Raw genomic sequence first — 12,803 nt, 5'->3', positions numbered from 1 at the left:
AACTGGCGATATTTTCTCTGGCTGTACTGCAAGCTGCTGCCATGTGTCAGCTCCATCCTGAACGCAGAAGAAAACTGAAATAGTTAGAAGTGTGGAAAATATTTATCGTTAGCTGCCAAAACCGACTCCTGATGAGCTAAGCTGATTTCTGACTGCCCAAGTTAAGGGACAGTCACTCAATTCTGCAGCTGCTTTGCAATGCTGCCGACAATCTTAGTAAGCTATTCAGTTACGTAGGGTGTGAGGATGCTTTGTGTCACCTAAAAAGGAGCCTAAGTCTACACATAGAACTAGCCTATTAAATTTTATATTGAGTGTAAATCTAGCAGAGACCCTGGATTCCTCTTTTTATCTTCATGCAGATGATGGTTTCCCTCATAACTAGGAAATTTTCAAAAAATTCTGTGACAGCTTTACTTTTCCAGCATGGCTGGTGCTTTGAATCTGCCATCAGCTAGCCATTTTGGAACTCACAACAAATCCGTTCTGAGAAAGGTTCCCATAAACAGAAAAGGCCTTGTATACAACAACAGTTAGTGTTAGTTTGGTTTAAAGTAATCAAAATAGAATGTCCTGCAATAGTTCATAAAGCCTGGAAAAGCCTAGAACGCAACAAAGGTAAGGACAGAAAAGTGAGGAAGCAAATATGCCATGGCACACAGCAACGGGAACAGTGTAATCCCAGCTAGAAGACAGTTTCTAAAGTAAGTGCTAGACCTCTTCTCTAGAATTAAAACCAATAGCACTGCAAGCAGTGTGCTGAAACCAGGTTGTGAGTGGAATAATAACCATGATGTGATGTACTGCCAAGTTGTGGATACCCAGAAAAACGCAGGTTCAAATGTAGCCATTTGAACTTAATTCAACCTCCAGTAACTTATTTTTTTTAGTCCTTATACACATAAATAGAAAGCTTAATACGTATTTTTCCGTGAAATCCATGTTCCTGGAGCCTTAATTCTCTAAACATTTGCAAATGTTGTCAGCAGTAAATTCCAGGGAGACAGATTTCTGCATACAGAATGAAGTATAGAGGACTCCTCCATGTTCTTTTAATGCACCTTCTGTGCGCCTGTGTTACCTATATTAATAGCACTTTCCGCTACAAATCATCTCAGTACTTTTGTGGTGGTGATAATCAGTGTAACTGGAGATACCAGATTTTGGTGCTTAGTAATTACTGTTCTAGTGGGCAAGTATTCACCACTCGTATTTAGTGGTGCTCCACCACATGCCTTTAGAATCCTTGTGCCTTTTCTACGGGCTGAAAGCACGAGATCTGTTTTCACATGTCGTCATGTTATTTGGAGATTCCTAAAAGAATGCAACTGTTTAGAAAATCCTCCATACAGAACTTCATCTCTAAGCCTCATCTCCAGATGGAAGACATCAAACTGCAGAGATCACATTCTTAATATGCAAGAGCTTAAAATATTCAAAACATTTTAAAAATTCTAAATTTTTAATGCTTAAAGTACCAATCATTTTCCAGCCATCCAAGCTGCTTTCTGGAACCCAATGCCAAGCTCAGTACATTTTCTTTGACAATGAACATAAAAGACCTACAGTACTGAAAGCCACACAACCACAAATATCTAAAACACTGCTTAATTAGTGTTTGGGAGGCTTAGGGCTATTTTGCATCTGTGAAATTTAATGTTTCAACAAGAAAAAAGGCCAACATGCTTGATGTTACTAGTGTTCTGGGCAGTAACTGACTAGTGGCAAATAACCTTGAAACTCCCCAAAATACTTCAGTGTGTGGCCTTCCCTTTGGTGGCATCATTTCCCACTCAAGAATACTCTCGATGGCTGTACTCAGGGGTGGGATGCAGGACATGACCTTGGACAACTGCAGCGGTTTCTTTCTGTGGGACAACACGGATTCTGTCCACAGGGTTTCCTATTGCTGTGCTCCTGATACGTTCAGCTCTGTTTACAAAGGGTTGCACCAAGAAGGGAACTACTAGGTGGTTCATGACAAGACTGATGCTGCAGATTTGGCACCTACTGGGATTTGTGTCACCCATTTGAGTCTCAGCCTTAAAGCTGCACTTTTTATCAAACATATTGGTCTTGCTCTGAAGACACGTGGCCAATAAATAATTCAAAGTGATCTATCTTCCCTGCAGTTTTCTTATACACCTACCACCTTTCAAGGTTTAGTTGGCCTGGAAACAACATTCTTTATGGCACTTGTAGTATAAAAATATTTACTCACTGGTAGTAGACTACTGATTTCCAGTATGATATCGTGAAAATAAACCTTTTCCCTCACATTCTCCATCTGCTTTGCTCATTCACCTGCTACCAGCCCAGAGAAACTTTTTTTTTTGCATTTTGAGTCCCTAAAAAAGTCCATTTTCAATTATTGATTCCAATATCATAACAATGTAATTGAATTCATTATTCCTTTTTCTCTCCCTCTCCCCCATCCCTCTGATTTCTTTTCAGCTCTATATCCATTTACAGTCCTAAGGAGAATCCCAATGTTTTTGATGCTGCTGCTTTCTTCCAGTCAGTGGGAAATTTCCTAGGGATCTTTGCTGGATCATTTACCATGGGATCCTCTTATGCTGTTGTGACAGCTTTAATATCCTTTATGGTTTGTTTTCAGAGAGAGGGCCTATATATGTTGGAAAAAATATGTGGTATCTCAGAGTGACCATCTTCAGTTTGAGCCTGAACCTTTTCACTGTTGATCCAAGACTTTGCAAACAAACAGTCGAATCATAAATTGACAAGAAATTTCACTTGTCAGAATCCACAAAGAACTCAATATGCAACCTTGTTTTTAACACCAGGCAAGACTCTGGTCTTTATTCTACTATTTGTAAATAATTACATTTTTAGGAAAGTTTTGAGGTATTTTAAGGTTAAAACATGAATTTATGGAACTGGAACAACTTATTTATGAACTACAGACTAGCAGCAATTATACAAACCTCCAAGGCAAACAACAGACCACAAATCAAGTCAGTCAGTCTACCTTATCTAGAAATAAAAGCCATATCTCGCCCTGCACATTTCTTGTGGTTTCCAGTTCTTCATGTAAAATACTATTGTAGTGATTTTCATCTTTCTTGCATTGATGCAAATGTAAACAAATGTCAGTTTGTTTACAAAAATGGACAAAAATAATTTCTTTTTCCTTTTCCTAGGAAAAGAATATAAATTGCAGCCAATGAAGCATTAGTTCATAAACCACAAAAGTGCTTGAAATAGCCGACCTGTAGAATTCACCTATTAACTCCTGTGCTGGATTTACCTCTTTGTTTGAGATAGTTTGGAAGCTGTGCAGTTTTTCCTGACTTCAACGTGTGTAGATGAGTATGGTGGGAGAGCTTGCTTTCCTTCACCTTTTATCAGGTTGGAAGCAATTTCAGCCTATAAAACGGTTGTTTTTTTATTTTTCCTTAGTAATCTTTTAGCACTTGACAAAATTTACAAAGCTGTGTGAGTTCCCTATGTTGGAGACAGGCCTGTTTTTCCTCTTGTCCTGGAGTGCCTTCTTATCAGCAGAAGCTTGTGGTCTTACAGGTAAGTGTTGCACAGTAAGGTCAGTGTTGATATAGCTGCTTTCATTTTCAAACTTTATGACCAAATATTTACTAGTGGGCTATGAAAAAAATCACAAATCATTTAAATTCAACCCTTGACAAAATAAACGAGGAAAGTACATCTTGCATAATCAATTCTGGTTGGTTTGAAATATGCTCTTATAAAACAGATCTTAAAAATTCTTTTGTTATAAAATATGTTAACAGTCTAATTTCGCACCCCTTTGAAAAACCTAAGTAAGAGAACAGAAAGAGCTAACTGTTTTTTCTTTGAATGTCAGGTATTGTTGCAGTCCTTTTCTGTGGAGTCACACAGGCCCATTATACCTACAACAATCTGTCACCAGATTCCAAAATGAGAACTAAACAGGTAGGGCATGGAAATAATGGGCTTTGTGTCTTCAACTGGTGTCAGGAATAGACAGAGGTACTGGATATAGCTGGATGGGATTTCATTAAAACAAAAGAAGAGGTTTATATCTTCACTGGGGGAAAGACTGGAGATTTTCCCAGGTAAACAGTAATTCTCTGGATAAGCAAAAAAAATATAAGAACCTGTTCTTCCCAAGAGCCCTGAAATGTCAGCTGAGGAGATGAAGGGTAAGGAGGTAACACTTCATGCTATCTTCCATACAAAAATGCTGCGAAGTTATGGAAATCAAAGAGCTCTGGTAAATAACAGACTTGCAAATATTTCCTGTGTTTGCTTTCAAGCTGTTCAGCACTGCAGCACCAAATGGGGTCTATGGAATGTGTGCTGGGGATAATTGATGGTGCTGCCATGGGGTCTGAAATACCTTCCCATATACTACTGGGTTTTATGCCATTTTGCCTCTGAAATTTTTTTAAATTATGATTCTGAAAGCTCTCACTTTTCCTTTGTTAGATCTTACTGTTATTGTATATTTATTTTTATAACCACAAACATATTACAAAAAAAAGAAAAAAACACAAGCCCATCAAGGATGAATAAAGTATCTCTATAGTAACATTCCAAATAGAGATGTATGAGTGGCTGTAGACAGACTGACAAACTTCAGCCCCAATTCTGCATCAGGATTTGTTAGCATAGTCTCCCAAGCCCAAAAGTGACTTCTGAAGTGAAAATACCTCTTTTTCTCTCGTCTGTAGTTATTTGGCAGCAATGACTGATTTTTTCCCAGATGTGGATAAATATGAAAATTTTTTTATTAGTTTTTATATAATCAGCTGCAAATGCAATCAAGAACATCCCCTCAAGGCAAATATTTTTGGGTCTGCTTTTTTCTTTTTTTCCACAGAAGAAATCCTACCATGACCATGTATTTTAAGCTTATTTTATAATATGTTTAAATGATATATAGTTTGGTTTGAACCGAGTAATTGGTATTGATGTCCATACAATGCAATAAAAGTTTTCATCTGCAGGATAGCATTCAAGGTAATAAAAAAGATCATGTTATATTTTAAAGGCACAGGTTCTTAAAAGTCCACTGAGGTACTTTTTTCTCTCTTGGCATTCATGCACCCGTACCCAGTACTGTGTTACACGTAGCCACGGGTGTCATCAGGAGCCATTTCCCAGGCTCACTATGTAAACATGAGTGAAGTTAAATTCCCTCAGCTTCCTTGCAGTTTGCACTGAAGCCTGGATAACTTACTTGCTGTTTATGTATTTTATCAGTTGTCTATGTCAAGCTTTCAAACACAAAACAGAGAAAAATATTCAAGGAACTATGATCTTTTTAAAGCAAAAAGACACTACATATACTGTACATGAAATGAGATGATGGTTTTAAAATCCACACTTGAAATAGATGCGATTTCTGTTCCTTTCATCTAAACAAGGAACCTAGTGATAAGGAGTAGTGAGTTACAGACATGAGTCATAATTATGTTCTTTCTCATTTAAGTTGTTCGAGTTCATGAATTTTTTGGCTGAGAACGTCATCTTCTGTTACATGGGAATCGCACTATTCACGTTTCAAAATCATATCTTCAATCCTCTTTTTATATTTGGGGCATTTGTATCCTTTGCTTTAAAGAAGTATTTATCCGTGTACATTTATATATATAAAGAATGTGTGTTCCAACACCAACAAGCAAACAGTCATTTCCTTAAATACTGTAAGTCAGGTTTTTGTCAAGTCCAAAGGCAATCATCTTTATTACGTGTACCTCAATAACTGGCTCAATGCATGTAAGCACGTGCCCTGACAGCTGTTGTTTTGCAGACCTGCTACAAGGCAAATAGCTTTAAACCAGCTGGGGAACTTTTGTCACTGGTTTACAAGTGGGGTGAGAAACTGGGATTTGTACTGGGATAGATCCATGGGGACAGGTGCAGGCACACAAAATCCTTTTGCCTATCCAGAGCCAGCGCAGACCCCCAAACCGCAGAGCTGCCCCTAGACAGGTATGTGCCATAAGCAGAACTTCCCCTAAGCTGCTTCAATGAGAGTAAATCCTTAAGAAGCAAACAGTTCTGCATTGCTCAGATCTTTCCTTCTTTGTATTTGCTGTCTCCAGTGTACCTGAATTTGTTTACACCATCATGTGCGTAAAAGACTGGTAAGAAAGAGAGTCTCCGTAATGCTGCCATCGTTTGACAACAAACCTGGTCCTTACTTGCACAGTGGTATCAGTTCTCTTCCCGACAATTCACACAATGATTTTTTGGCTCAGAGCAGCAGCCCTTTGCTCATCACATTGTGATGAACTCTAACAGCTCTGGAAGTTGGGATCATGCTGTTTACTTTCAGTAATCGTTACCTGTAATCTCCCAGAGAATAACAAGAACGGCATGACAGCTGCCCTGGGCAGAGGTTGGGTTAGACGGCAGACGGCCCCAAGGGTCTGTTGCACACCCCCACCACAGGACACAAGTGCAATACTGTGTCCTGCGCTCCTGGTGTGGGAGAAGAGTGGAAGGTGGGAGCAGGACTCAGCAGCTCGGATGGGGCCTGTGCTGCAGGGGACCCAGGGACCTGGCCCTGTCCCTCCCTGGCACGAGGAGCCAGCAGGCCGCGACAGGGTTGCACTGGACAGCTGAGCACAGGAGCACCGACTGCCTTTTTTTTAATCTGAAATAGCTTCATGTTTCTAATTAAGGCAACTTTTGTGATTGTTCCACAGAGGAATAATAAAGAACTCCTTCCAAAAAGTCTCCAAAGAAAAAGAGAAAGCAAAGAGTGCTGGACACAGACAATATGAACTGTCAGGACAGTCAGAAAGTGCTTGTGTCCGAAAGCACATTTACTCTTTGCAAGCTGCTGCGCAGGGAGATCTCTGCAGCTGATGATGGGCATTTTACTGAGGGATGGAGGATGAAGTCACACGTGACACCAACGTGATGACTAAAAGTAGGGTGACTGAAGTGGGATATATAATGAATATAAAACTGGGATGTCTGGGGAGGACAGCCTCTGCCACTGCACAGTCCTGTAATGACACTGGAACCAGAAGGATCTGACATTTGAAATATGAAGGAGAATAATCTCTCATTCATTTTAATTAACTTTGAAAATCACTTCGGAGAAATACCGGGTTTAAGTTAACTCTGTTTTTTCGTAGTTCCTCCACTGTTTTCCTCAACATCCTACATTTTAGGTGGCAGTCTTCGTAGCACGATCTTGCAACATATATCCACTTTCTTTCCTTTTGAATTTGGGTCGGAAACAAAAGATTCCCAGGAACTTTCAGCACATGATGATGTTTTCAGGTGAGTGCTGTTTTGGTATTTTTCCCATGTACATTTAACAACTGACAGAGATAGCCATCTGTCACTAGAAAAAGCCACAGCTATCGCAAAGTAGTCATGATCTTAAAACTCAAGATACTCTCTTCAAAGCTACCGAAGGATGGATGTATTCCCATCAACGCCACTGTGCCCGTGTTAATTAACTTTTTGGAAACCTACCACCCAGGAAGACAGACTTCAAACCATTGTCCCCCATCTGCCTACACTTGCATGACAATTTGGGAAGAGCATGGGTTTAGGTTATGTTGTTTTAGAGGCACCTGTAGTATACCTGACAGTATGCTTACGTACCAGCGAATAAGTATCCAGCTTGGAAAGTGCTAGTACTCATACTCAGACATGGTCTTTGGCAATTCCTTTAACTTCAGGAGCAGTTTTTCTTTGAAACAAGAGACTAGGAGACTTGAATTCCACAGGCATTTTCATATGTATTCCAGCCTGATATTTGAGTATGTTATTTTCCAAATTCAGATTTGATCGACTTTTAACTCTGGTTGACACTACAGAATAAACGAAGAAAAAAATCCAGAAGAGGGAAGCCATGTTCTACTCTGATATGTGCATCATCCCCTGAACTGTTAAAATCTCAGCTGGATTCTGCATGTTTGGCCTTGCAAAAGCTAGAAATACCTCCATCTAACTTTCTGATGCTAGCTAGGAAAACCTCAGTTATAAGCAATTTGTTCAGTTAAAGACAGAAACAGATCCCTAATGCCATTTGTGAAGTAATTTTCTAAAATTAGAAAGTCAGCACTGGGTTTTTTTAATTCACTTTCCTGTTTTTTATACAAAAACCTATTCCAGATTTTTATGGATAAAAGGTCTTGATTGACAGCCCTGACGTACACTGATCTATTTAGCCAGATAACAAGTAAAATACAGTGTGCCACATTTCAAGCTTCCTCATCAGGACTACTCCACATCAGGGTGCCTCATTTATGCCTGTATAATTCCATCTCTCTAGAGAGCAACACAGTAGTTCATTTCTACATCTATTCAGTCCTTCTGCTAAAAGCTCCCACTGAAAATGTCAGTTAATACCAGCTAGATTGTAGTGAGAGATTATGGCATACATCCATTAGGAGCTGGCTCTCAGACTGCCTGCTCACCTACAATTGTTAGCTGCATAAGATATATAGGTAGATCACTCCAGTGAAGCTCGCAGGTGGCCAACTAGGCAACACCATGAAAAATAGCTTCATGTCATTAGTTATCGAGTTTCTGGGCTCTGATTTAACTTTTATTTTTCAGCAGATAAAGTATAGAATTAAAAATAGTCTAAAATGTATCTTCTTCTTCAACTTTTCTGTCCTCATTTTCTCCAGTCAAATTTCATTCTCCACAGAATCAGAAGCAGAAAGTAGCCTGCAGCCAACAACTGGACGTAAGAACTCACACATTAGCTTTCCAGTACAACCTGGCAGCTGAAAACTGAACATAATAGTATTGAAAACTTCCTGTGCTCTTTGAATTGTGTTTCAGGTGAAAAGACTAAAATTCTTCTTTTCCATCACATTAAGTTTATTATTCTTGTCTTTTTTGGTTTTAGGTTTACGTGGTGCAATAGCATTTGCATTGGCTATTCGAGACACAGAATCCCAGCCCAAACAAATGATGTTTACGACAGCACTGCTTATTGTGTTTTTCACAGTCTGGGTATTTGGTGGGGGCACAACACCAATGCTCACATGGCTTCAGATCAGGTCAGTACTCTCTCTACAATATTAACCACCAAAATAGAATGCAATCACTACGGATCAAGCACTAAATTCCTACAGCTTTCTAAGGCTTACTTATATGCTTTTTAATAGAGTCTTAGAAGTACAAAGGAAGTATTAGGCCACCTGGTAGAGGCTCCAAACCACAGGGAACAGGTTCTTTGCAAGTTCATTATCGTTTGGACCTAGATCAGACCCATCCTTATTTCCTAAGAGTTTGTTTCACTACTGTTCTTTTTCACCCCTGTGAATAAATGTTAGCAGTGTCCTCCTCACTGCTGAAGAAAGAGCTGTAAAGGCAGATTTTTCCCTCATCTAAAAATGTGTATTTATTACACAAACATGCCACAAATAACGCATTTCTGATTATAATGTGAATGTACTAGAAAATCTGCCTGCATTGGTGCATCCGTCAGCCATTAATTTATTACTTGTTGTTTTTTATATGCTCCTTCATTACATTATTTTTTTTAATTACTTCCTAGTCCCTTGTATTCACAGACAGCAGTGAATGACAGGGGAAGTTAGGTAAGAAAAGAGAGGGAAATAGGAAGCTGGAATAAGGAGTATCTAATTTAAACATAGTGCCCTGCCAACTGCGCTTTTTAGAAACCCCCCCTTTTAACAGTAAGAGTTTAATGCTATGGCTGAGTTTGGGTTACTTCATAACCCATTTAGAACTCACTGCCATGGTTTGTAAGGTCCTCAGAGAAAACCTCAGTATCACGATAGGCTCGTAATTCACAATCCTTTGTCATTTGTTCTATATATAGCATATGCTTTCCTTGTTTACAGAATGATGTCTGATTAACAAGCCTTCCTGCTGCTATAAAATACCAGCTGAAGATAACTGAACTGCAGCTTTAACAGAGAGCATAGGTAAAAGCTTGCAGACAAAATAAGGAGTAGCGTGCAAGCGTACTGTATAAACAGAAATTGCAGGCATCCATATGCAATGTGGGGGCCTTCTGTTTCTGTGAATCTTATGGCCCATAACGCCAGTCAAGTTCATTACAGTTTGGATATACCCTTCCGCTCTCAGCCAGCTTTTTCTGAGATTTGCCACTTTCCCACTGTCAATCGGCAACGGAGTTGCTCTACACAGCAACAGAAACGTGGGCGAGACAAAATATTCTCATTAGATCTTGTGCATCAAATTGGTTTGGATTCCTATAATAGGAGATTGAGGAATAATTCTGAGAATAGAGTAAGAAAAAAGGAGGTGGGCAGAAGTTGCTTGTCTAGTCGAAGGACTTAGGTCACTAGATGCCTGTCCTGGTCTAGCTCTCTAGGAAAATTTTAAATGAACAATGTCAAGTGCTTTCACTAACACAAGCAATTTCATTGGATGCAATGGCATTTCTGCCGCTACTTAGTACTACGCAGTGGTGGGAAGGCCCACAAGACTGCAAGTGAGGGGCTGACTCTTGTATTAACTATTTATACCATTCAATGCCAGGATATGCTTCTTTCTTTACCCCCCTGTACAACAGATTTTACTAAAGACACTGAAAGTAGACACTCATCATTGGTCTGAAATGCTCCTCTCTGAGGATATCCTCTGGATCCCAGCAGATCTGCCAAGCAGATTTACCAGTCAAATAATACGGTTTTGTAACCGAGACATAGATTTTCTTACTATAAAGCTACTAGTTTCACAATTCCCACTTAATTTCTTGACATCAGAACATACAGCTTCATAAATTATGGGTGTGTGGTCAAACTGAGATAAAACAGACATCTTTACAAATGTATCTCAAGGCTCTGATTCCTTGTGTTGAATACATTTAACTGGTTTTATAATGTATTACATCTCAGTATGGAATTTTGTCCTTAGCTACCAGCATTTGTCATTTTAGTCTGAAGTAATTTTGCTAAGCAATTGTATTTAAACATGGTGGAAACTCACACCAGTTGGTACTTGTATGGATTCTACCAGGCTTGGGGTTGCTGAGAGAGTTATGGGGCTGCTCCAAATTACACCACCTTGCTTGGTGTACTACCCCTACTATGCTTGCAACTGTGCCCAAATCTCAATTCTGAGCTGCATCTCTCCTCATTTTTTTAAAATAAATTTAGAAGAAAGCAATTGTATTTTTCATGCTAGTTTGGAGGGTTCAGCTCACAAAGCCAAGAGAAACTGTATATATGATTGCTTGTGAAAAGACTCATTGGGTCTCATGGGTTGTTGTGTCACCAGTTACTGAAAAAAAGGAATGAAGCCAGTGAAATGCTGCAACTATGCCTGTAAGCACGTAAGAGGGAGACTGGTCTCACACTAGCCCTTAAGTGTTCAGTTGATGTGGACTTACCCCAGGCACCATCCCAGGGCAGTTTGAAACCTCTTTGGTGTGAAGTCAGATTTACCACTATTGTTCAAACCCAAAGCACAGTGCTAGATCAGTTAATCTGAAGAACTAGAAATAAAGTTATTCATATTATCAAAATTAAGAACTTACAGGAAATGAAAAATATATGAATGGCTGCTTTAAGGCCACAGTGACTACATTGGATTTCCTTACATAACCTTTGAGGTGCTGTATAGGTGAACCTTCTCAGGAGACAGGAAAGGTCAAAAATACGGTGATCAGGCAAATAACAGTCCAAACCTGAGTGTGCTTTTTTTGCCATTTCATCATAAAGTTATTATCCAGCAGGTAATGTATGTAACTGAACAGGAGTGTTCCCTAAACTGTCCTAAAAACTCACTAAGAACTTCCCTGATCAAAAAAGTAATCGTAATGTTTTGCCAGCTCTTCTCTGCATTTCTCACCTAGTAGGAAATGTGGGGCACAAGAGAAGCATTTCTGCCCCCAAAGCTCTCTAATCTACATCAGACCATTGCCATATGTCTTTGGTTCTGTTGGATTTTTAACAGAGTTGGCGTAGATCCGGATGAAGATCTGAAAGCAGAAGCTGCAAGCCAGGTATGTCAGGATTTTAGATATACATGCTGAATCAAAAATTCTTTGGTCGTTGGCAGACTGTGTCTATCAAAAATAGCATTATAGCTGAAAACGTTTAAAACAGGCAGGTGGAAGATAAAAAGGAGCTGCAACGTATCTTTATTGTACAAGGTACAAACAGAAGTCACATGTATGTATTTCAATGTGCATGCACTTGTGAAAATTTTGTAAAGAAAAATGTGAGGCATTAGTTCCATCTTCTTCCCCTTTCCAGCCTCACTGGCTGCCAAGGGGAGTTGCTAAAATACTCAGGTCGGCAACAAGGAAACAGATCCCAAGAATAGTATCTCACCTATTTGGTGCATTTGTAAGTTCACCGTGACCACCTTTGACATCAGCAAAATTATAACGGCTACAATATGCTTTTTGCCTCTATACGACCTTATTCAGACCTCAGTGAAATCAATGTAAAAGTTCCCATGTACAGGCTGGCTTGGAACTAGACCTTACAGTTTAGAGGATCAGACCACTGACATTATTATCATTAGCCAATTTACATGTATGTTAATATATAATAGGAAAAAATTTTTAATATATTATTAGATTAAAACATTAAAATTATTACATAAATCTGTTTAAAGGTGCATGAAGAAAATATTCCCATTTAAAAAATAATCTAACTTGCAGCAAAACACATCAGACAATAATGAAGTATCCTTAGAGAACTGGCAATCCTGTTCCTAATTCCATCCCGCCACTAATTCCTCCGCTAGTACTGATGTGATGCCTAGAGTACAACCAAACTAGCTGGCTTTGTACAGATGGCTGTTTCTAATGTATTATACCAAATGATGACCCTGCCCCTCTACTCTGCTCTGGT

At 39.2% G+C, this 12,803-nt stretch overlaps 1 protein-coding gene across 1 annotated transcript; it reads left to right on the top strand.

The window, feature by feature from the left end:
* Positions 1–651: 651 nt before the first annotated feature.
* On the top strand, positions 652–11,944 carry LOC104504883 (sodium/hydrogen exchanger 9-like; the record flags this gene model as incomplete). The annotated part of the gene is made up of 8 exons (XM_010161972.1): positions 652–704; positions 2,455–2,593; positions 3,435–3,540; positions 3,842–3,930; positions 5,453–5,566; positions 7,149–7,260; positions 8,849–9,002; positions 11,896–11,944. Coding segments are annotated over exons 1-8 (816 nt in total), but the record flags the coding sequence as incomplete, so codon positions are not given.
* Between the last annotated feature and the right edge of the window lie 859 nt (positions 11,945–12,803).

The sequence above is a fragment of the Eurypyga helias genome, unplaced genomic scaffold (genome assembly GCF_000690775.1).
Source record: "Eurypyga helias isolate BGI_N326 unplaced genomic scaffold, ASM69077v1 scaffold14922, whole genome shotgun sequence".
In the NCBI taxonomy this organism is placed as follows: Eukaryota; Metazoa; Chordata; class Aves; order Eurypygiformes; family Eurypygidae; genus Eurypyga; species Eurypyga helias.
The sequence above is the reverse complement of the archived record's forward strand: the minus strand, read 5'-3'. Positions and strand labels throughout refer to the sequence as shown.